Source organism: Colossoma macropomum, unplaced genomic scaffold (assembly GCF_904425465.1).
Source record: "Colossoma macropomum unplaced genomic scaffold, Colossoma_macropomum, whole genome shotgun sequence".
Classification (NCBI taxonomy): Eukaryota; Metazoa; Chordata; class Actinopteri; order Characiformes; family Serrasalmidae; genus Colossoma; species Colossoma macropomum.
In genome coordinates, this window is record NW_023494802.1 from 14,681,968 (window position 1) to 14,706,599 (window position 24,632).

The 24,632-nt window shown below is 39.7% G+C and overlaps 2 protein-coding genes across 4 annotated transcripts; both read left to right on the forward strand.

The window, feature by feature from the left end:
• The first annotated feature begins 1,156 nt into the window (after positions 1-1,156).
• On the forward strand, positions 1,157-18,931 carry ikbkg (inhibitor of nuclear factor kappa B kinase regulatory subunit gamma). Of its 3 annotated transcripts, none has more exons than XM_036590811.1 (14): positions 1,157-1,503; positions 2,102-2,288; positions 4,017-4,303; positions 4,432-4,503; positions 5,753-5,860; positions 9,028-9,216; positions 9,814-9,875; positions 10,805-10,907; positions 11,064-11,179; positions 11,624-11,776; positions 14,542-14,632; positions 14,821-14,964; positions 15,829-16,012; positions 18,263-18,931. In XM_036590811.1, the coding sequence occupies exons 2-14, from the start codon at positions 2,105-2,107 to the stop codon at positions 18,388-18,390; spliced, it is 1,821 nt and encodes a 606-aa protein (XP_036446704.1). In that variant the 5' UTR covers positions 1,157-1,503; positions 2,102-2,104; the 3' UTR covers positions 18,391-18,931. The 3 variants fall into 3 exon arrangements, with proteins under 3 accessions (XP_036446704.1, XP_036446703.1, XP_036446705.1); XM_036590810.1 differs by having other exon boundaries at positions 1,158-1,493; XM_036590812.1 differs by lacking the exon at positions 5,753-5,860 and having other exon boundaries at positions 1,159-1,493.
• A 1,581-nt stretch (positions 18,932-20,512) lies between these two features.
• Positions 20,513-24,439, forward strand: ssr4 (signal sequence receptor, delta). Its single transcript, XM_036590813.1, has 6 exons — positions 20,513-20,670; positions 21,476-21,594; positions 23,567-23,641; positions 23,719-23,808; positions 23,915-23,980; positions 24,084-24,439. Exons 1-6 carry the CDS (start codon positions 20,619-20,621, stop codon positions 24,186-24,188), a joined length of 507 nt encoding a protein of 168 aa, XP_036446706.1. The 5' UTR covers positions 20,513-20,618; the 3' UTR covers positions 24,189-24,439.
• The last annotated feature ends 193 nt before the right edge of the window (positions 24,440-24,632 follow it).

Genomic DNA, 24,632 nt, shown 5'->3' on the forward strand with positions numbered 1-24,632 from the left:
CAGCCCAGTGGCTGTATTACAGAAAATTCTTATCTTTTTCTCTTAACTTAAGATCTGACAGGTCAAGATAAGATTTTTCACAAATTCGTATTACAGAAGCAAATCTTATCCTAATTTAAAAATCTTATCTTATCTTATCTTACAGCATCTTTACTTATCTTTTTTCTTATTATGTTAGTAAATCCTAGCTTACTCGATTGAAGTTGACAGTCAACTGGCATGTCTGTTACCTAGCAACCGACCATACGCGCACAGCTGAAACATAAACATGTAATCAAGTTAGTTAGCCAGACAGCTACGTTAGCTACCGTTACTGAGGTAAGGTCAAATAAAACTAAAGCGTGATAAACTGAGAGTTATGAATATTGTGACAGCGGTTTGTGCTGTTTATCAGAGTGTCGCCGCTCCACAGTTTCAGTCTCCATTTCCCAAACGCTTTAGCCGAGCACGCTGACGTTATTCCTCCTAATAAACAGACACACATACACACGTTTTCTTATCTGGGAATAAGATAAGATTATAGACTTAGCTAAGAACTGTTGTCCTGTAATGGCTTCTGTCCTAACTCCAGTCTTAACTGACGTTTCCATGACAACAAAGCAGATCTCAGACTTAATAATTTCCTGTCATTTTCTGCCACTAGTTGTTTTCTGAATGAGGCACAATACAAGGTAGCCAATCAGAACAGATATTTTTCTTACACCAAGCTTAAAGGAACAGTAACAAAAACAGCCTGTTCAATTCTGGAATAATGAGGGCTTGGAAAACAGCCATGTAAAAAAATTAATTATGGCTGTTTTTGATACATCAACCCACACGAACATCCTAAGTGGACCTCAGAAGAAAAACAACAAAATGTAGGAAACTGGTTCTTTACCTAATTAACAAGCTCAGGGGTCAAAAAGCAGAGGTCCCCAGGACTAACTTTGGGATCCCTTGCAGTATCATAACCTGTTAAAAGCCCCTTGAAGCCAATTAAACCTCTTAGACTTGAGACGGATACAAGTGAAGGTGAAAAAGGTTGATGTAAGTGAGGAAATGTGGCACAAATTGCTGTAAACGATAGTTAAAATGTACAGTGCTGCAGTAGAGCAGCCAGGCCTAGCTAATGCTAGCCTGCGCTCACTCAGAATCACGTAGCCGTTCGGCCATATCCGGTAACACGGCGCCAGCTCCTGCGCGATTGGCTCCGCAGCACGAAGCCGACTGTGTGATGAAGTGCGGAAGAAATAAGGGGGGGAATTCCTGAGCAACCCTCATCCTTGTGTAGATGGGTTTGAGAGTTGTCATTGCGGCTTAACGTACAGTTTATCCTGATTATTTGTGCTGAACATGGTGGAAGAGCTGGCGCCTGGTTGTTGACCGCTGGCAGCGGCTTGTTAGCGCTTCTCGGGCGCCTCAACAAGTCTTCCGGACTCGGCGGCGTTAAGTTGACGTTAGCTCTGCGCTAGCCAAGTCAGAAAGTGCTGTTGGAAACACGCGTCAGTGAGACAGTAAGATAAGGTTATTCTGATTTTATTTCAGTGCTGTGTTACGTGTTTACCCCGCTGGGTTTTGCGCCTCGTTACGAACAAAATGTACCGTTTGTGTATGTTGTTATTCGCCTCGCGCTGTTGACATCCGTTACCTACAAACTGGCTAACTTGCTAGCAGGTTAGCTGGCTAAGGACTAAAAGCTAAACACAGCCTGTGTGAATCTGAAAAACGACACTGATAAAAATGTCATGTAAGAATAAAAGCAGTGGTAGTTCTGTTTTTGTCTTGAAACATGCGCGGGGGTAAGTTTAGCCCGTAATCCGGTGTACACGCCGGAAAGGTTGGTGGTAAACAGCGAGCTAGCTAACCTAGTTCAGTGTCAGTGTCAAAAGATGGCCACAGTATTTACAACACCGAAACGAAAGTTTAACGAAGCGGTGTTTTGTTGTACCTGTTTTTAAGGGCAGTTGTGGCTGTTACGATGCTTCCTTTAAGCGTGAGGCTTAGCTTTACGTACGTGTGCGCTACTTTGATGGAAATGGATATAACTGGATATATCTCTGGTTTTTAAAATGACCATAATAATACTGTATGGGTGTTTTTTCTCTGTGACTTTCTTTTATAGGACATGGTTCAGCCTCAGCCTCACGGAGGCAGTACCTTACAGTGGGAGATGACCGGAGAGGAAGCTGTAGGTGCTGGCAGCCAAGGGTCACTGATGGCCAGTTCACAAGGATCGCTGAGAGTACCACCTGAATTAGCCGGAAACGAGGTGGTCCACAGACTTCTGGCAGATAACCACCAGTTACGAGGTATTGTAATCTGTCAGCCTAGTTATGTTGTATATAGGGGTAGACATTATGGTGATACTTATTGTTATTGTGATCAATTATATCATGCTATGTCACAGTAAGCTCTTCTGTGCATGCTGTGCATATCATAGGTTATTTTAAGAACACTGACATAACTACTTGTATATCTTTTATCAAACAAGTTATGTAGAAAGTTTCAATCAGGTTTCCATTCTAACAGTACTGAGACAGCATTGGTTTGTGTTGTCAGTGATCTCAGGCTTCAGCGCTGATACACAAAATCCTTCTGTTTTGGTCTTATTGGATCTTAGTGCAGTTTTTGATACCTTTGACCACAAGATTGCAATCCACTTTCCTGAATACTTTGTTGACCTCTCAGGCGCAGTTTTAGAATGGTTTAAATCATATTTAGTTAATAGACTGTTCTTGGTTTCGCTAGGAAAAAAAATAAAAAATGTATAATTTCTTGTGGAGTCCCACACGGTGCAGTTTTAGGGTCTTTGCTTTTTTTTTGTACATGTTACCTCTAGGTGATGTCATTAGGAATAATAAATAATAATAAATCATATCAATTTTTATAGCTATGCTGACGACACACGTTTATACATTTCCATTCCTTCTGATATTCAAGACTATTGACAGGCTTACCAACTGTGAGTCACATATTTCTCAGGGGATGTCACAAAATTTTCTACTACTAAATCACAAAAAAACTGAAACACTGATCCTTGGTACTAACACTTAGAGAAAGCTGCTTTATGAGAAGCTTAGTTCTTTAGCTTCATATATCAAACCTGAGGTATGAACCCTGGGTGTACTCTTAGACACTGAGCCTTGTTTTATCTCATATGTAAATGCAGTCACTAAAGTAGCTTTTTATCATTTGAGGAATATCGGCCTTTTCTATCTTAGAGCGATGCAGAGAAACTTGTTCATGCATTTGTTACAAGCAGAGTTGATCACTGCAATGATCTTCTTACTGGGCTTCTTAAGAAAATAGTACGTCCCTTGCAACTCGTACAAAATGCGTCAGCACGGATCCTCACAAAAACAGAAAGAGAGATCATATCAGTCCTGTTTGAAAGAAAAGCACTGGGTACCTGTATCATTAAGAGTACATTTTTAAAGTTCTGCTACTAGTTTTTAAGGCTCTAAATGACCTAGCACCTGCTTACATCACAGAATGTCTGTCTGTTTATGTTCCAGCATGTGATGTTAGATCTGCAGATAGCAGATAGACATTCTGCAAATACCTTCTCTAAAATACAGACAATATGGAGAGGCCTCTTTCATTTATTATGCATCTAAAGTGTGGAACTCAATTCCATCTTTTATTAGACAGTCAAATTTTAAGAATTTAAAAACATATGTCTTTAACTTAGCATTTAATTAAAACTATGCCTCATGGTATTTTTTTTTTTTTATTTGAACTTTGCCATTTTCTTATATGATTTTAAATTGGTACTCATAATTTCTGTGAAGTGCTTTGAGCTGCCACTGGAATTAAAGTGCTATATAAATAAAGATTATTACTATAATAATAAAATATTATTATTACTACATGTTTCATTAAAAAGAGAACATAACTAATACTATCTGAATGGAATAAGTGCAGTATAGTATGTGTAATGTTGTATAAGTTATCAAACCTGAAACATGTCCTGTTGCCGTACTGTCTCGCCCTAGTTGTGGTTTCCTGACTTGTGTGTGATTCTGACTCTGCTACAGAGGCCCTGAAACGGAGCAATGATGCCCTAAAGGACAGGTGTGAGGAGATGGAAGGATGGCAGCGAAGATCTAGGGAGGAGAGGGAATTTCTAAGCTGTAGGTTTCGTGAGGCCCGGGCTTTAGTGGAGCGACTGGCTCAGGAGAATCAGAGTTTGCTGGGCAAGCTCAACCACAGTGCCAACCACTCAGCAACTCAAAGCCCTGGCAACTTCTCTGAGACTGGAAGTCAAAACAAGAACTTGGAGAGCCCAAATGTGGAGAGTAATGGCCTGGTTGACTCTCCTGAAGTAGGTTTACAGTGACAGTTTCAAAAGCCTTTTTTTTTTTTAGTTTATTTAGAAGATAAACATTCAATGAGCTGTATGACCCATGACCTTTCTATACTTAAATCCTTTTTTTTCCTCCTGCTCTCCAGGCTTTAGAAGAAGCTAACCAGAAGCATGGTGTGGAGGAAGACACTGATAGACAGGCAATGCATCGAAGCTTGGTAGGGCACATGATTTCTTTTATACACTATGAGGCAGTGGTGTAGCTAAAATTGTATTTTTGTTGGGGGCCTGAAAACAGCTTCAGGGGAACAGCTAGCATTTATTATGTCCCAGACACATCACTATACTGAGGATCACTCTGGCTTTGACATTGTCATTGTCTGTCTCATTGCGAGTGACCCAAAAGACACTTTAAAGTCTGATTTGAGTGGCCAAAGCATCCATACTGAGACACATCTGTAAAGATCTAATTGGAATAACATTTTAAACCACCTCTAAATGTGGTTTAGATCCAGTTTACAAAAATCAGACTTGTATTTTTTTTTGGCTGTTCGGACTATCAAAATCAATATGGATACAATCTGGATGTGCCAGAAGTCGGATTTGGGCTGACAGTCTGAACATAGCCTTATTGAAAAGCTTCTTTTAAAATTCCTTTTTCAAATATACCAGTTGAGGTGCCAGATTCTAACTACTATATTATTTAAAGTAGGAAGGAAAATTCAGGTAAGAAGCTGATGAGTGTGAAGCCGACTTCAGCCTTGTATACTACGGTGGGTAAATATTAACCTTTTACAGCAGTAGGAGTAGATGTTCACATTAAATGTTTGAAATTGTGATTTTCATGTCTCTTTTTCAAAATTATTGACATTTAAAGAAAAAATTATTATTCTTTTTTGCCAAGTACTGCTATACGGTAGCTAAATAAATAGCCTATATGAATAAGATGAGGAAATGGAACGAATACCCAAATAGTGATTTTAGTATGTGAATCTGGCACCTCAAACAATTAACTGAGGATTTGAGTACTTGTCCACATCCCCAGTAGTAATAGGTACAGCTCAATTAAGTTCTCACCATCATGAGAAACAGTGACGCAAGCTTATGCTGTGTTTGCATGTTTAAAAAAAGCACCTCTACATGGGGGGAAAGGTGTGCCTTTTGGTGTGACCAGTGGTGGTATGTGACCTTGTAAAAACTGCCGTGGTGGTAGCGTCCACTGAAACTTCGTCATAGTCAAAAGAAGGATTTTATGTCTCTTGTATTTATTTAAGGTGGAAAAAGGCACATGGCCATGACGACTTTACATTTTGTAATATTTTCATTGGCAGTCAAGAATTTTTTTTTTAAATGGACAGAGGTCTAAGGGGCCTGCCTTCGAAGTGGAAGGGCCCCCTGTAGTTACACCCCTGCTAAGAAGTCTGTATGTTCTTTTCAATATCCATACATGTGTGTTTGTGTGTCTAGGTATCTAGTGAGAATAGCCCCGTCAGTAGTTTCCCTCCCAGTTTGTGTGACAGCCTGCCCTGCGCTGAAGGGTTGTGCTGGGTGGAGGGAGAGGGCAGGGCCTGTCAGGTGAGCCCTTCACCACCTCCCCCAACCTCTTTATCCTGGGCATCTGCTTCTGTGACTCCAGAAAAAAATGCTGACTTCCCTGCTGAATCACTCCTCCTCCTAATTTCCTTTTAAGCTGCTCCCTTTTCCTCCTTTTGCTCTGGGAGTAAGGGTGTCCATGTAGTATTTAATTTGTTCTCCGGTAAAGCCAGTGTCCTGCAGAGCTAATTCCAGTCATCATCTTAAAGAAATACTCCAGTGGTTTTTAACCTAATTTGTCTGTAAACGAAGCCACTGGGCAGTTGCTATGTTCCATCTGTGTTTATATGAAACCTGTAGTTTTGTAGAACGCTGATTAATCCTGTAGTCAAAAACATGTAAAGCTGGGAATCTGAGACTCATTTTCCACACGGAAGAATACGTTAAGTGGTATAGTTTTACAGGATATCAGAAAAGCTTATGGAAAACAAAACAAAGGAACTGCTTGTTTATTGTGTGGTTCCATTGTTTGAAACTTGGAAAAAAACTTTAGTGTTAAAAAGAGCTTTTGTAGGCTCATGTCTTCCATGTTAAGACCTGTATTGTTAGCAGGATATAGCCTTGTAGTTTGATTATTTCTTTATGCTATCCTGTAACTGCCCAGTGGCTTTTATTATGAGTGAGTTTTGAGTCTGCATGTTCTCCGTTCTTGGAAGCACATGGAGAACTGTCAGAATTATCCATGGTAATCGGTAGTACTATCCGTGGTAATGGAACATGTGCTATGAATACGAAAAATGGAGATTAGTTTGAAAAGTAGCTTAAGTGTTCAGATGTCCCTGAAGATGTTGATTAGCTGGATCATATATGTTGGACTACGGTTGGAACTAAACACTGCAGGGAGTAGATCGCCAGGAATGGGGCCGGATGCTAGGGGTGGGCAGTAGCTCAGATTTATACCACAATTCTTCCGCTGTTATATCATCACAATATCCAAAAATAATAGTAATAATAATATTAGGTATTGTTATTATTGTTATCAATTTTATAACTACTGTTAACAAAGTTAATAATACAAGATTTCTTCTTTATAAAACAACACAGTTAAAACTTAAAGTAGTTATAGTGTACCGTCATCCACAAACCTGTAATTAATTTAGTAAAGAAGAACGGAAAAATGTCAGTCTTACATGAACTTTATTATCTAAAGAGTTTGTGGCTATTTAGCCGACCCCTTTACCTTCCTTTCCGATGACATTTCGCCAGATGCTGTTTAAATTTACCCATTTTGCTTGATGAACAATAACTGACAAACGTTTTATTCAGAGTGTTCTACTTCTTTTTCCCAAGTCATTATTCAGTCTGAAACCTGACGCTGTGGTGTAAGGTTTTCCTAAAATGCTCTGCGTACTCTAGAGGTAGCTTTTTGTACAGCCGTGATGTCTGCCTGCAGCACAGAGCATGTTTAAGAACGTGCAATAAATGTGGTATTAATGTAGAATATCACATCACCCAATGTTTAAAAGTTCAGTTATGTGTGTGAGAGCAGCTGTCTGGCTATAGTTTGCAAAAAACAAATCAAGAAATTAACAATTTTTTTTAACTGGCAGAAAATAGGTTTTTACCCTATTGGTGGATTTTACTACAGTAACTTGATTTACCGTCTCCAGGCACAGGCCTAATTTTACTGTTTGCTGTATCTAACAAAGGTAGCTCACTGTTACACTTCTGAGCTGATTTGTCCTTTTTTATCTTGCTCGGCCGACGTTATATCTGTTTTTTCCAAAAGAGGACAACAAAGCCGTGAAAAAGAAATAATCACAAAATAACAGTCTATGCCAGCACTACCGAAAAAAGGCAAGAAAACATGCCCAGTGTTGTGCTTCCAAGCTGATTGCTACACATGGTCGATATAGAGGTTACACTGATTAACATTGGAGCAAATTGCAGGTCACAAGTTACTGCTTGTGGTGCAAAATGCTTATTTGTTTAATTTCTTTATTTTTGGTTTACTGTTTTATTTTTAGCTTATCACTGTATCCATGATATAGCCAGTTCCATGTGAATCAATCAATTAACGTTTAAGCCGAGGAAGCACTAAAATGAAATTTATCAACCAAAACAAATCAAAATCAGCAAGACAAAATGAACTAGGTGATTTATAAAGACGTAAAAACAAAAGCTCAAATAAGAAAAAAGACAGAAAAACAAAAAGATCTTAAAAATATAATAAATTAATAAAATAGTATAATGGAACAGTAAAAGAATTAATATCAAATAAAACAGTTGCAATGAAATAGTGAAATAGAATAAATTAGAGCAGAAAGGAACTAAAATCCAATGAAAAAGTTGCAGGCTGAGTGGAGGTGGTTAGTGATTATAAGTTTAAAACGGTCGAGTGACACCAGTGAGTGGAGCTTTATAGTTTCCTGTGGTGTATTGCAGTTTGCTGGTGCACTGTAATTAAAAGAGGATTTTCCCATGCATCTGCGATGCGTCTACCAGTTCAGTAAAAGCTCTTGGAACCTGACAGGTTATCTAGTCATTGGAGCAGGTCTGATGAATATCATGATTTACAGAGAGCGTAGATGTGATATAAGATGGCCAGGAAGTGCCCTATAAATAAAAACAAACCTGAGGGTTTCCTGCTGCGTGGCTGAGAGGACCAACCAACTTTGTCATAAAGTGTGCAGTGATGAGCTCTGTAAGGGTCACCAGTGATGAATCCCAGAGCAGAGTGATGAGTGAATCTAGTGTTTTAAGGCTGCTGGTGAACGCATGTTTTGTAGATTACATCACCGTAGGATGTCATGAGACAAGTCATACCTGTATTCACTTTTATACTGATACACCTCTCACCCCTATTAAGCCCTTACTTTTTTTTTGGTTTGCGCCATCTCCCTCTTTCCCTCTACTTTTTTTAATCACTTAAGCAATCAACTGGGCAGGTCTCTATGTCAGAAACCTGGTCATCAGGGCTCTGAAGCACTTTGAGTTCATGATACTAATTGCTCACACAAGCTTGGTAAATGGCGCAGTGCAATGCATGTGTCCTTTAAGTTGAGCCTGATTGCTTATTGTGGATGTAATGGATACTCACTCAAGAACAGAGAGTAAAGCACATTCATTCGTAGGTGCTGGAAACAATGCCCTTTTTTGCATGTGGCTGTATTTTTTTTTCTAACTCCATACGTCTCTGTGTTCTGTAGCCTAGTGAAGGTTCTAATGAGTTCCTAAAACTGCTCAAAAGTCATAAGGAGAAGTTGGAGGAAGGAATGAGAGAGCTGAGGAAGAGGAATGAAGAACTAGAAAAGGAGAAAATGGAGAGTGAAAAGGAGAAGAAGAGCCTTCTGGCTACTGTGGAGCAGCTACGTGTCAAAATGAGTCAGCTCATGCAGGTAATTTCATACATTCGTTGAAAATGGTAGCAAAACAATGTAATGTGATCTGTACATAAATCAGAAACACCCATGGATAAGTCAACAGTGAAGACCTATAAATCAATGAGCAGCAAACTGAGAAAAGCAATAGCAAAGTCTGTTTCCCCCAGATTAATATGTAACGTAGCTGTATGAGCGTGAGAGGCCACAATTGCAGGGGAAATTGGAAAATGCCAGTGATGAATTACTGAAAGTAATAAACATGTTCTAATGAAGGTTTTGTCCACATATATATTTGTAACAAAATGGAAAAACTTACCCTTACTTTTGGGTCAAATTTAAACAAAGAAGCCAAGTGCAGTTAATCGTGATTACACCAAATAACACAGTTAATTCCAATTAATTATTTTAATTTTTTGACAGTCCTAATTATTTAGTTAGTTAATTCCAATGTAGTTGTCATTTAGTATTTTGTCCATTTCATACAGTCCTACCCCTCAATGAATAGGATAAATGGCTTCACTATATTTGGAAAACTCCAGTTTAAGCAGCCTTGTCTCAAAGATGTTGTAAGATTTGGGCGTGTGCTTCTTAAAACGTTTCTTTTTTTGGCAGAGTGGTGATGTAACAGTGGAGACGGTTCCCAACACGAATGCTGTAACAGTTTCCCCAGAAAGGTACTGTCCTGTTTATGTCTTCTTCCTTTTAGCATGGCAAAGCAGTGAAGTCTTACTGTAGTAATTCTGTACTAACTGTGGGACTACTGTAGTAACTTTGTACTACGGCTACGTTCACATTACAAGCCTCATTGATTAAATCCGATTTTTTTGCTCTCTCTCACACGATGGTTCACACTCTTAGCTCTTAGCTGTTCATTATTAGAGCGAGATGAAGGTGAAAAGGTGAGATGTGTTGCTTTTCCATCGTTTACAGGCTTTAACTTCTGTTCAGCGCTGTTGCCATGGTAACGCTGAATAATGGCGCAGGTGCAGTGGATAAAAAGCACATGAATTCCGATCTGAGAGTTCCCATTAAGGTCGCATGGCCACAAGTCAGATATGTACCCAATATAGGACCACTTATGAAAGTGGCTCAGGGCGGACTTGAAAAGATCAGATTTGCGTGTCCACACAGCCTTGAAAACATCAGATCTGAGTCACATTAGGGCAAAAAATCGGATTTGTGCCACTTGAACCTGGCAATGTGAGCTGTAGTACTTGCTGTAATAACCTTGTATTCTATGACTGCATGCGAGGTGCATTCTGCATTTTTTTAACAACAGAGTCTTGCTTTGCTCTTGTTTACTCTAAATGATCTGGGCTCTTTATTGTTGTCTGTCACTAATTTAAGTTCATCTTAAATTCCTGCCTCGTGTCTGCTTAGCTCACACCTGGCTAAACTAACAGAGCAGCTTCAGGCTACGCAAGGCAGGTGAGGGGCGCCGTGTTTCAATGTATGTGCGCATGTACACAATCCCCCCTCCCCTCGAGTCACTAGTGGCCCCTTCACAGCATGGATTTTACTATTTAAATCAGGAAGATGTTCTCCTAAAAACAGACATGGGAGGTCTTGCTGATGCATGTTCCCTGTATGTTCTGTGGTGTAGATACAGAGAGCTTCAAGAAAAACTAAATGTTCTAGAGCACAACTCGATTCAGAGGGACAGAATTGAGGCTGTACTCAAGCAGAAGGAGAAGGATTGTGTTCAGGTAAGCAAGCACACAAATATGCAAACAGCTTTTTTGTAATTTATAATTTATACTCTTTTTCTTATAGATTTTCATTAATGGTTGCTGTTGTTTTGCGTATATAACAGCAATGCTGATGCTTATTGGAGTCAGTAATATTTTTTCCCTTTTTTGCAGCTGAATAAGGACATCGATGCGCTGAGGGCTCAGGTCACATCTCTTCTTGGTGAACTACAAGAGCGCCAGACCTGTCTTGATAAGTGTGAAGACGAGAGAAGACGTTTAGAAGAAAAGTAAGCACACTTCTATGTTATGTGTCGTCATGGTACAAAGTAGGAAAAAAAGGTTGTTTAAGAAAGTGCATGCCTAACGCTGTCATATCAAATTTCATCATTTTTTAAGTTTTATATATTTTTTTACATCTTTTGAAAAGCTACCTTTTACATTGTATGAAGTATGAGTACAAGTACGTTTTCTGGTACTTTCCAATCGCAATGCCGTACTGAGTATCCTACTTAGAATTAAGTAATTATTAGTGTAAATGAGAGCAGTGTATCTTAACAGTTAAAAAACCAATTAACTTACATGTATCCACCTAGTCAGCCCATTCATTCTTAGTCGTTTAATTCATACGGAGAGATTAGAAAATGGTTATGTAAAAATGAATGATTACTTTTTTTGCTGCTTTTTTTAAATTGCAGTGACAGTATGTTGATTTTGCTGGTCTGTTTCTTCAGGCTGCGCAGTAAGACGGAGAGCCAGCAGAATATGGAGCGGGATATGGAGCAGCAGAAGAAGCAGCACTTCGTCACCATGGACAAGCTTCTGCTGCAGACACAGAACTTGGAGGCGGCGCTGAAGAATGAGCGGAACGTTATCGTGGAGGAGAGGTGAGGCCACAGGTGGCCTTGAGCCATTCCAACAGGCTCAGACCTCATTAGCTTCTCTCTTCTCATCAGTAGCTATCGGTCCATGTTGACCAGAATCAGCTCATGTCTAGGATCGCAGTGGTCAGTTGACAAAGTCAGTCATCGACGATATTGATTACTGGGGTTGTGTGGGGGTGTGTGTGTATGGGGAGGGGTGACTTAGTTACCGAAACATAAAAGCCCTGTGTAATTATTATATAATAGAATGAATGCAAATTTTGGCAAGTTCTTTTGACTAATAACTGACAGTCATTAGTCATTGATTAATCATTAATCAGCAAGCCTAAAATCTGCCTGGCTAATTGGTAAGTTGTGAAATCTGATTGACTGAGCTGTGTTCTAAGCCATTATAAAATACTTACATTTATGAGTGAGCTCATCAACTGATTTCTGTGTTACTGCACAAAGATTTTAAAAAGGGTTCATTATATGGACTGTAGAACGTAGTATCAATAGGTGGGGCTGGGCGTAAGTGTGTATGTGAAGTAAATGGCCCGGAACTGTATTAAATATACCTTACTTAAGAACAGTTGAGGGGCTGTAATATCCTCAAGATGATATGACCAAAAACAAAAAAGCTGACAAAATGACTGGAATATATAAGGATGAGTGACTGCAAGTTTCAGATTATGTATTTTGAAAGTTATACTGACGTCTCATTACTAGCCTAAGCTAAGACAAATGTGCTCAACTGGGGTTACCTTTAGCTCAGTGTACCTCAGTAGCTCTTGAAAGTCGTCAGCTGTTCTCCATATCCTTCTCTATTTTATTTTGCGCACCCATGTGTGATTTTCCCTACACCTCCATGCTTTACACTTTGTTTTGGAGAACAGGGACAAAATAGTTGTCTGTCTTTTCACAGGTGCCTGCTTTTTAGGTGGTACATTGTTGTAGTTGTGCAATTGTCCTCTCGAAGAGTGGTCCCAAATGCCACTACTTTTAGCTGCGCACTTCTTATTTCAGTGGAACTTTTTTTGCCTAGATTGCCCTGGATGCCAAGGTTAACTGGGAGTGTGTGTCAGTCAGAATGGTCTTAAAGGTCTTTCCTGGTGCCAGAATCAGACTACACAAATTCACCCCAATTTTGACATGATTTTGTTCCAGCCGACAAATTTTCAGCATTAAACCCGAATATGAGCATCAGGAACGAGGAATGGGTCTTGTAATGTGACATAATTGAAGAACAGTGATGTGGCGTCTGGGGCGCCCCATGAGACCCTGAGGAAAAGTATGTCTGATTTGTATTTTCCTGTCTCGTTTGAGTGCTGTCTGGTGCACATGTGTAAACTTGGCGAAGAGAAAGAGGAATGCTGCAGTTGCAGCTGTCAGATGGAGCAACGAAACAGAGAGGGTTCATTGAGCTGTGGCAACAATACCCCTGCCTCTCAGACGTTTCCTTGAGGGAGTGCCATGACAGAGTCCAAAAAGATGAATGTTGGCAAGAAATAGCATTTGTTTACATACAGCCTGGTAGCCTGTTTACATCCAGTCTGGTAGCTAGCTACATTTTATGTGATGCTCTTGATATGTTAACATATTCGTTACCTTAAGTTCTCTTTGAAGGATAGGCAGCCCATATTGTCCTCTTTGTGACACCTAGGAACGGGTCAGCAATTGTTTTTTTCTTCTTTTCTTTTTCTTTTCAGTACACAATTAGCCAGCATCATTCATAGCGCTTCTGTAGGCATGATTGACAGTTTCTTCACCCTCCTCCCCAATGACTTATGAACTCAAGAATGTGAGCGATGACTGGTCGGCGTGTGGTGTTGCCAGTCTCCTGACCAAATTTATGGCACTATGATTTCCTAATCTGACATAGTGAACGTTGTGAAAAACAAAAAATATTGTGTCGTCTGATCCTGGCATAAGTAGCAATTACTGGTCTGAAACAACAAATATACATGAAATTAGTTACATAGACATGCACCAAGAAACATGTTATTACTTACAAGTTACAACAGTCTACTTGAAATAGATAACTGATATAAATTCGCACATGTAAGCATGTATTATCAGGCAACAGAAGAAATAAACCGGCCATTATGTGCATCATCTAGCAGTAACAGGCTCAACAATGCACAAATCCCGACTTGTAACTCAAAACGTAGAAAAAAATCTGTTACAAACGCACACAAGGAGATGAAAAATTCACTAACTGAAACTCAAGGTTTTTTTAGTCCCTTTAGTAGAGTGATCATGCAGTCTGCCGCTCACATCTCTCCAGAGCCTCCTGAGCTTCATTGCGCTCTCATTGGCTGAGAGTGCATGAACAGGCAGTAACATTCCCTTAAAGGGACCTTACAGTCTGCTCTCTTGTACAGCCATCATGCGTACAATTGTTTAAAATTATATTATTGTTTTTTTTTTAGACCGATAGTATTGGTCAAACAGTTATTTATTTGTGTATTTAACTGTTATTTAATCATTTACATCCGTATATGATACATATCATCATTCCCGCAGTTTTTACTACACTACAGGAAGTGGGGCAAAATGGTCGTTTGGTTGCAAAATAAAAGAAGAAATCACTTGCAATCACAGAACGTTGCATGTAGTGGGCCCAGCAACAAGTGCAAAGTCAAAGGAAACTGCAGAAGGCATCATGAATGTATTAGTCGATTAGCAGTGGATAGATTAATCATTTTTAGCAGTAATTGTTAATTGCAGCCCTTCTCTGAACACAAATGCTTCCGCAGTCTGGTAATGTCTGTTTTCCTCTCTCCCAGGAGGAAGCTAGCCCAGCTTCAGCATGCATACACCTGTCTGTTCCAGGATTATGACAACAAGCTGAAAATGGAAAAGCAAGCTAACCACAGGGTGTGTTGTTATTTCTTTTTTTTTTTGGTAAAATTGCCAGTGTCCTTATTTCATAAAGCACATATGTTAACTCTAAATGATTTGTGGTTGGAGAGATTACGGGTCAGTTGAAATGCTCTGAGTCCTGGATATCGGAGTGAAGTGAGTCATGTTTCTTTGTGTGTATGTGTGTTTTGTTTGTTTTGCAGGGTGGTGAAACAGAGACTCTTACTAACAGACTGGAGGATGCTGAAAAAGCTCTGGCCTTGAAACAGGCACACATTGACAAACTCAAGGAGGAACTAGAGCAACAGAGGTCCTTACAGGAGACTGTACAAGTGCTTACAGCGCAGGTCAGCACCCCAGTGGTTATTTTTATATATCATTACATGACAGCTGAAGAATGAGACCAACAGCGACTGACATATCTTTGAAATACATGAAACGCTCTACACCTGGCAAAATGCTTCTTAGTGAGACCATGCTATCAAAAGATGTTGTTTGGTATGGTCTCCCCAAAGTGCTGCAGTCACGCTGGACTGTCACATTGCTATTTTCTTTGCCGGGATGGACACAAATCAGAGTAAGTGGACAGTCCTGATGTGATGTATATTTGGTGAGAACGTAAAGCTTTTTGAGCAACTAACGGTAGCTAGTTAATCCAATTTTTTGTGACATTATGTTTCTTGAGGAGCAGTTCCTCAGTTTAGTTTTTCCAGGCAAAAGATGAAATGACACAACCCCTGGTTTTATAGGGGTATTACAAGGTATGCAGATTTACAGGGTTACACCTAAATGAACTCTGTGCCTAGCAAAATTAAGCACTACCAGAGGCAAATTCTTTTGTTGTGTTCCCACATTCTTTCCATTTCAAGTGAGTTGTTTTTTCTTCAGTCAAATTTTACTTGCGTTCAGTGTGACAGCAGCTTTAGACACTCGCTGTGTGTAATACTCAAAATATATATTGTTTATTTAGAGTTGTGGTGGTAAGTGAACTAAAATTATTCTGCCATTGTGGCCTGTGGCCAGATATGGTGGACAAAACAGCAAAATACTACTTCCTAGACCTTAAACTAGCTCATTTTAGTAATGTAGAACCTTCATTCATAGCTGTCCATACACTCAAAAAAATTTTTAATTTTAATTGGGACATTCATGAGGTGGTCCACAGTACATCTGTTTCTTCACACTGCCTCTGTACATGTCCTCTTTTTCAGGCGGATATCTACAAGATGGACTTCCAAGCTGAGAGAGAGGCACGAGAGAAGCTCAACCAAAAGAAAGAAGAGCTTCAGGAAAAGCTGAATCGGGCAATGGCTGAAATCAATCTACTCAAGCAGGAGAACATGCAGCAGAGACACAAGGATGACTACAGACCTCTTACCCACATGGCACCTCCTGGTATATACACTGTCTCTCATGTCAGCTCTCTCCACACAGCCCAGATTTGCTTGTAATAAGACTGAACAATACAGACTATTACGAGACACCTTGTTATATTAAAAACCTATTGCTATTAGTTTAGGCAAAAATATAAAATCACAACACTTCAAAACATTTTCATTATACACAATAAGTATCACCATCTTTAGTTTTTGTATTTTGAAAAATTGGACCACACAAAAGACACATTTCAAAATATACTGTCAAAAACTGTGAATGGCATGACTTTATTCCAACGTTTCCTATACATCACTGTAGAGATAGAAGGAATAATTGGCTATGAATTGGTATCAGCCGGTTTTCAGCCTAAATATGCAATCAGCTGATATTTCTTTAACTTAGCCATTCCTGAGAGCTGATCAGTGACGAAAAACATGCCAGAATGTAACTGCTGCACCACTTACATTTACAGCATTTAGCAGACGCTCTTATCCAGAGCGACTTACAAAAAGTGCTTTGTCTATCTAGAGAAAGTATCTTTGCTAGTTACCAATAGGTCAGAGAGAAAGCCAGTCCTGAGCTCAGAGACTGCTAGAAACAAAAAGTACTTGAGTTAACAGAGTTAAACACAGCGCAGTGCAATACAATACAATACAATACATTTCAATAAGTGCAGTACAGTAGATTACAATGAATAATTAACTCAGTGCTCATTTTCATTTTCAGTCACTGTTAAAGCTGTAGGTCATGAAGCTAGTGCAGTGTAAGCTAAGCCAAGATTAGCACTTGGATGCTAACGTGCTAACAAAAACAAATCCTCAAAGCTTTGAGGGAAAACCACATTAATTACAGCTCTACAAGTTTTAAGGTGGAATGGAAAAATTGTAACAAGAAGCCTGCGAGTAGGAAGCGAACTTTAGCCTCATCATATCTATTTCACTAATGAAAACCATTTTTTCTGAACTATATTACATATTTGGCTCCTATTTCACTGTAAACTCGCTGTGTGAACCTGTAGAGCTGTAATTAATGTGGTTTGCCCTCAAAACTTTGAGGATTTGTTTCTATTAGCACGTTAGCGTCCAAGTGCTAATCTTGGCTTAGCTTACACTGCACTAGCTTCATGACCTACAGCTTTGGCAGGGCCTGAAAATAAAATAAATTGCACTACAAAACTGCAAAAGTGATCGTATGTCAGCCCTTTTAGCTTTTTCAGTACATTTAAAAACCCTTCCATGAAGCAGGAGGACTGTTGTGTCCTGTTAGCTGCGCTGGTTGCTGGTTGATGGTTATGCTAGTGTAAGGCACCAGAATGTTACTGCTGCACTATTTAAGGTGAAACGGCAAATTTCCTAAAAAAAAAAAAAAACAAAAAAATTGCTCTGGTTCTGCTTAACAGGTCGGTAACATCAGCTTATTTTCTCTGTTTCACCGAACCAATAGGTCAGTTTTGTTTTGTGCTGTTTGCTAATGTGTGTGGTTAGCTTTGCAGTCGCAGTTGCTGTGACAGGTTGCAAAATACACAACCTAGCTAGCTAACATTAGTAGTTACAAGTAATTACATTACTTGCTGTTTTGTTGTTCGCTCTAATGTTATTTCAGGGCGTTTGTCCATATGACATTTATGAAGAGCTTAATTGTCAAGGAGATCAAAAGAAAAAGAAAAAAAAAGTGTTGCCCGATTTGATATTAACTATCAGCTGATTGTACTGAAAGGCGATTGGTATTGTCCCCAACACCACTGATCAGTCCATCTCTACTTCACTGTGCAGAATCCAATTAAATGAGACTAATTATGCTCTCTTTATAATGAAAAATGCAGTTGGTTAGTGTTGTTTAAGTAACAATGACATCCACAATATGCTCAGAAAAGTATATGGTGATATAATTACTCACAACAAATATTACTACTCATGATAAAATGACATCTTTATCTGTTGAAATACACATAGAAACATTTGACTGTCTGCTGTTGGTCATAATCCTCACAGAACTCAATAAGTAATTTTGTGATTGGCCAAATTTTGCTGCTCTGTGTCACAATATTCTTATTGCTAAGACTGATATTGTGATAACAATTAACAGTTTACTACTATGTTATCCCAGCTGGTAATCAAAGTATGTGTGCACATTGTTTTCTGTGCTTAGTAATCTGTTTATCTTGGTTAGATTTTTTTTTTCCCCACAACCCATTTTTAGCTCATGCTTTCTGTCTGTTTCTGGACTCTTAACACTTTTTTTTCTCTCACTTGGCAACATCGTTTCCAGGGCCAGTGATGCCTGCTCCAAACCGGAATCCCCCTGATGTGCAGCCAGATTTCCGTTGCCCGAAGTGTCAGTACCGTGCTCCAGACATGGATACCTTGCAGATTCACGTAATGGACTGTATCCAGTGAGAGTGGCTCAGGAAAGCAGTGTCAGGAGTGCATTTAGGGGGTGGTATGCAATCACAACAACTGACTTGACTCAAACAATCAAAAGAAAAACAAGTGAACTAACAACAAAATGCAAACAAGAACAAGAGTGGGTGAAGAGATCAATGTGGCCTCCGAACTTTGCAGCGGTGGTCTTGACAAAGAAGACAGATATCATATTGGATGGACATTTTAATTTTTTGGGAAATAGAACTATTCAGTGTTCAGTTTAACATATATTAGTTTCATGTTAGAAAAGATGATCTTTACTGCCTCTCTGTGACAGCATAAAGTACTGCACATGTGAATGTGTGTTTCTGCTGTACAGCATACGTCTATCAGTGACAATGTTCCCTTTATAAATGTGGTATTTGTCTCTGGATGTATGGGTTCTTTTAGGATTCATGCTTGTCCGTGTTAATATTGTCTATTATCTTGCCTGAATGTGTTGACAAAAGAAGCTTTGTACAGACTATTGTTATGGAGAGATTTAAAGAATTAAAGGAAAACATGTATATCGAAATTGCTTAAGAACTCATTTGAAGAGTAACCAAGCTTTACCCGACACAGCGAATCAAGTAACGCTATGGGTTGGTTTCCTGGATTAAGCCTAGCCCTTTCTGTATTTCCCTTTCAGTGGAGAATCTCCATTCAGAATGCTGTGTAATCCAGGACTAGGCTTAATCTTTGTCTGGGAAACCGATCCTGTATCAAATTTTGTAGACACCTGCTCATCCAATGTTTCTTTTGAAATTAAGGGTATTAATTATGAGTATGTCCCCCCCTTTGCTGCAGTAACATCCTCTACTCTTCTGAGAAGGCCTTACAGTAGATGTTTAAACATTCCTGTGAGGATTTGGTTGCATTCAACCACAAGAGCATTGGTGAGGTAATGATGTTGGATGATTCGTTCTGGATCACAAATGCCCGCCACTCAACTCATCCCAAAGCTTAATCACTCAAAAGAAAGCAGTTCCACTGTCCCACAGCCCAATCCTGGGTGGGCTTTATACCCATTCAGCTGACGTGTCGGTGGGCATGGTGACCCAAAATGCCCCTTTCAGTTGGCAGGACATTTCATTGAAGGATAAGCTGAGTGTGTATATTTAAATGCTTGTGTCAGCAAAGGAAGCACCTTTGTCCTGAATTCACCAGTCAAATGGGGTTTCTGGATACTTTTGGATAAACTGATGATTGATCAGCCATAACATTAAAACCACCTCCTTGTTTCTACGCCATTTCATCAGCTCTGCTTACCATAAAAGAGCACTTTGTAGTTCTACAGTAACAGACTGTAGTCCTTCTGTTTCTCTGTATACTCTGTTAGCCACCTTTTAGTGTTTTAGTGTGTGTTGCCCTGGTACGAGTGGATCAGACACAGCAGTGCTGCTGGAGTTTTTAAACGCCTCAGTTTCACTGCTGGACTGAGAATAGTCCACCAACCAAAAATGTCCAGCCAACAGTGTCCAGTGACCACTGGTGAAGAACTAGAGGATGACTAATGCAAACTGTGCAGCAGCAGGTGAGCTACTGTCTCTGACTTTACATCTGTAAGGTGGACCAACAAGGTAGCAGTGTCTAATAGAGTAGATAGATAGATAGATAGATAGATAGATAGATAGATCAATCGTTAAATCAGCAATCTAAGCATACCGAAAAAGAAACAGTAAGGTAAGGCGCCGGAAGAGGTGACTGGACAGTGTTTAAACACTCCAGCAGCACTGCTGTGTCTGATCCACTCATACCAGCCCAACTCACACTAACCCACCACCACATCAGTGTTACTGCAGTACTGAGAATGATTCACCACCCAAATAGTACCTACTCTGTGGTGGTCCCAAGGGGGGCCTTGGCCATTGAACAACAGAGTAAAGGGGGCTAACAAACTACGCAGAAAAACAGGTGGACTTCAGTCTGTAATTGTAGAACTACAAAGTGCACCTTTGTGTTAGGTTGAGCCGATAATATTGACAATGAGTGTAGAAAAAAGGGGGTGGTTTTAATGTTATGGCTGGTCGGTGTGTATGATGCCTGTTCTTAATTGCAGCTGTAATACCGGCGGCTGTCACTTGAGGCATCACTCCAAACCTCCGCCACCAACTGTGCAAAGCAATGACGTGTCTGTCTGTATTTCAGTGGTTGGGCGGTGATGGGTCTTCCTCTTAGAAAGCTGAGTTTGCTTCAGGTTAGCTCGACCAGGTGAAGACAAAATGATACGCGTAATTGGAGCAGTTTTGGCTCTTTGTCTGAGTCTCTGTGCTGGTAGGTTGTTTTTATTTATGCTGCCTTTTTGGTTTCTGGTCATTGGGCGATACTGTAGGTTAGTTAGCAGCGCAGCTGAACTCTTTAAACTAACTCAGCTAACTTAGTAGCTAACTAGGGTTGTTAAGGCTGGCAGAAAAGAGTGTAGTTAACTATTTAACTATATCAGTTTTTCTTTTTAAATATTTAAAATATGTTTAGCCTGCTGCCAGTTTAACATGTACATTTTAAACTTGGTTTTAATGGTATCATCAGTCTCTGACTGACTTGCTCTGATTCAGTGTTGTTGCCAACTACAAGCAAATATGTCTCTGTGTCTCTTATTCTCCAGGGTATGTTTTGGTTTTTCCATCTCAATTCACATGACCAAATGCTTACAATTTACTGCTGAAAGCCAAAAATCTCAGACGCTCTTTGTATTTTTTATAAAAATAATTTTTACAGATCAGATCACTGAAGAGACGCCATCTGTTTATAGTTTATAGCCCAGATTTGTGGAAAAATGGGTCGACTTTCAGTAGACAAAAAAAATTCATGATGAGCTTTTATTATAAGGGTTTAAAATTACATTACCCATCTATTTGACTGGAAAGAAGACAGTTACAGCTCTCATATGACCCCCACCTTTTGAAAGTAGCTTATGAAATAGTGCCTTTTGGAACCACCGGTGGTCTCAAGGAGTTGAAGAGGTTAAAACAGATGATTCTTCAAGAGCTCTTTAGTAAAGTGAATGGTTGGGGTCTCCCATAGCTGGGAGTGAGATACTGGCTTGGATGAATTTGTATATCCGTGTGTGTTTCCTCAGCTGAGACCTGCACAGACCCGGTCATCTCCACCTCATCATACACAACAGCTGATGCGGTCATCTCCTCTGAGACGGTCTTCATTGTTGAGCTGAGCCTGGCCTGTGGAAATGGAGCCCAGGTAAGCAGGACAAAGATTCACAGTGAACCTGTACACATCACTTTTTGACTGGTGTTTGCAAGTGAGTGGTGTTTTTATCAGCATGGAAATACCTTCACAAGCAAGAACTGGCTTTGATTTGTTCTTGAACAACTACACAGATATTTGAGAGAGATATTTTGAGAAGTCATAAAAGCACTGGCTAAAATAGCAAAGAATAGCTGCTCTTACAGGTTGCAGGTTTTAGACCCCTCTTTCTCATTAGGACCAGCAGGCCAGCCTTGCATCTGTAACATTGATCTTTCTTTCTTCATTGTGCGCATGATCCACTGACGCCAAGCTGACCTGCTCAACCTAGAAAATGGCCGTGTTTATATAGGCTGGCTCAGGCACAGATCAATAAGCATCGGCAGTAAACTTCAGCAAGAAGTTCACCAAAAACAGTGCTTCCACATAACCAGTATCCTCCCTGTACCAGTGCCTCCCTTGGTCTGCCTACACCTCCTGAACCCAGCGAGGACTGTAAAGTGGCAGAAACAAGTTTAATTATTACTCATCTCAGTTCATGTAAATGTATTGTTGCATAACACCTTTAACTAAGTGAGGCACTGTTATTTTCTGCTTTCTAAAACAATATTTTCTCCCTTTTATTCTGATCCAAAGACCAACAGTCTGTTTTACAGATCTGAACCAGACTAGTTATGGTGAAACTAGTATTTGTGTCAGATCTACACTGTGAGCTCATGTTAATCTTCCCAAACTGGCATTAACATCAACTTAGCAGCTTTGTAATGAGCTCGTCTTGAACTCCCAATATAAGGACGGTTCACTAGCTTTAACCGCCCCCCCCCCTTCACCACACATATACAGGAAACAGCTGATTCATTCAATCAATTATGTAAATTCAATCAAATATGTAACTTTGTAATAATCTCATTATAGAATCAGACAATAAAGTCATAAAAAAAGAACTGATAGCTTGCCCCATGACCTGATTGATGAAACCTAATTCCACCATGACAACTGAAAAAACTTGCACAAACCCCAGTACAGGCCAGAGGTCAGTGCTACTTGGGGCTTTCTAAACACAGCTTCAGCTGTGTCCGAAACTGGACCCTGAAGTTTGCCAGTGAGACAGTCCCAGTCACTATTAGACAGGACTGTTCAGGCTTATTTAAAAGTTTGCATCAAACTTATGTTTATACTTCTAATGGCCTGTTTTGCCTTGAAGGCAGCAAGCAGTATGACATGCTCTGTCAGTTTACTCCCTACTTGGTTGCCGGGACAATATGTGTGGCCTCTCATAAGGTGTTAAACTTTCTGACTCTTTGGCCAGCTCACTGTCGACTCCACCTCAATCAATCCTCATAAATCTTCCTTACCATCAAAACCAGCTTGATCAGGGCTGTCTTGCCTGTCACTGGAAGAAGAAACTCCTCCTTATGAGGAGGGGAGGCTTTCTTTTAGCATGTTTCATCATCTCATTTCTCTTTTGCTCAAGCAAATGACCTGTAGCTGCCTTGGGATTGGAAACACCTCCATCCCGCATGGGTATAAACACCCCCAGGGCACACATCCTGAGTTGGAAACGCTGTCCGCTTGCTTCCTAGATTAATAATCTAGGGATAACCGTAACATTACAAAACTGACAACTAATATTGGCCAATATGGGCCAGTATTTATGTACATATCTGCCGATACATACCTTTTTCTAAAATGTTGAATTTGGGACAACATAGACCTGGATTAGCCATTGAGACAGACAAATATATTCAGACATTTTAGTGCAGTAGTAAAGATTCTGATATAAATACATCATCAGATATTAGTTTGAGATATCAGTCCAATCTAAACATCTGTCTGATGCCTTTAAAGTAAAAGGAAAACATAACAGTGAAAGACACACTAGAAAAGTTAACGGGTTACGAGTGATGAAGTTTATAATCTAATCAGACTTTGCTGGAACCCTTCTTTCTCTTTTATCCACAACCAGAGCGTTGCCCTTTATGCAGATGTCAATGGCAAGCAGTTTCCTGTGACCAGAGGCCAGGATGTTGGAAAATATCAGGTTCGTTTTTCATGTGAACCTCATTCAAGGTCTTTGTGTATGGCCACATGTAATTAACCGTTGTGTATGTTCCTTAGGTTTCCTGGAGCATTGCCCACAAACAGGCCAGCTCTGGCACATATCAAGTGAAGTTCTTTGATGAGGAGTCCTACAGCGCCCTGCGCAAGGTGTGTTCTTGTGTAACGTTATGTAAAAGATTCTCAATGTGCTGAAAAAACAACTGTTTGACATTTTTATTAAATGGTTCTAATGGTAAACATTGTGGTCTTTCAGGCACAAAGAAATAATGAAGATGTTGAAGCCATTAAACCCCTGTTTACTGTTAACGTAGATCACAGGGTGAGTACCTGTACTAAGCACCAATAAAGTCCTGGTGTGCTTCTATTGCGATTCTACCAACAGCATCTGTGCCCAGCCCTAACTTGTTCATTGTCTATTTTAGGGTGCATGGAGTGGTCCTTGGGTGTCCACTGAGGTCTTGGCTGCTGTCATTGGCATTATTTTGTACTACCTGGCCTACAGCACTAAAAGCTCAATTCAGGCATAAGAACCTCAAGTGCTAAATAGACAGAGAAGCAACATGTGCTGTACTTCTTTACAGGTTTATATTGCCAGTACTTCTAATTGAACGGAGTACTCACAGTGCAGTGAGCAGTTTGCTCAAGCCTGATGGCCAGTGTTACGGCTATTATTAGATTTGCTACGGTGCTGATAATGTGTGGTCACATTCTGGTGTTTGAAATGTCTGCATATCAATGAAATTCATTGAATAAAATAAACATTTTTACCTTGACTGAGTTTATTTGTATTGTTGTTATTATTTTATTTATTTATTTTTAATTTTCTTTGGTCCCAGTTCCAAATAAATCCAAAAGCGACATTTCAGATGTCATTTTGTAGTGGAAGCCATGATCTTGTGCTCATATAATCTTCTTTGAGAAGAATGAATGGAGTTTTTGAAAACTGCCTCTTTTGCATCCTGTTATAATCA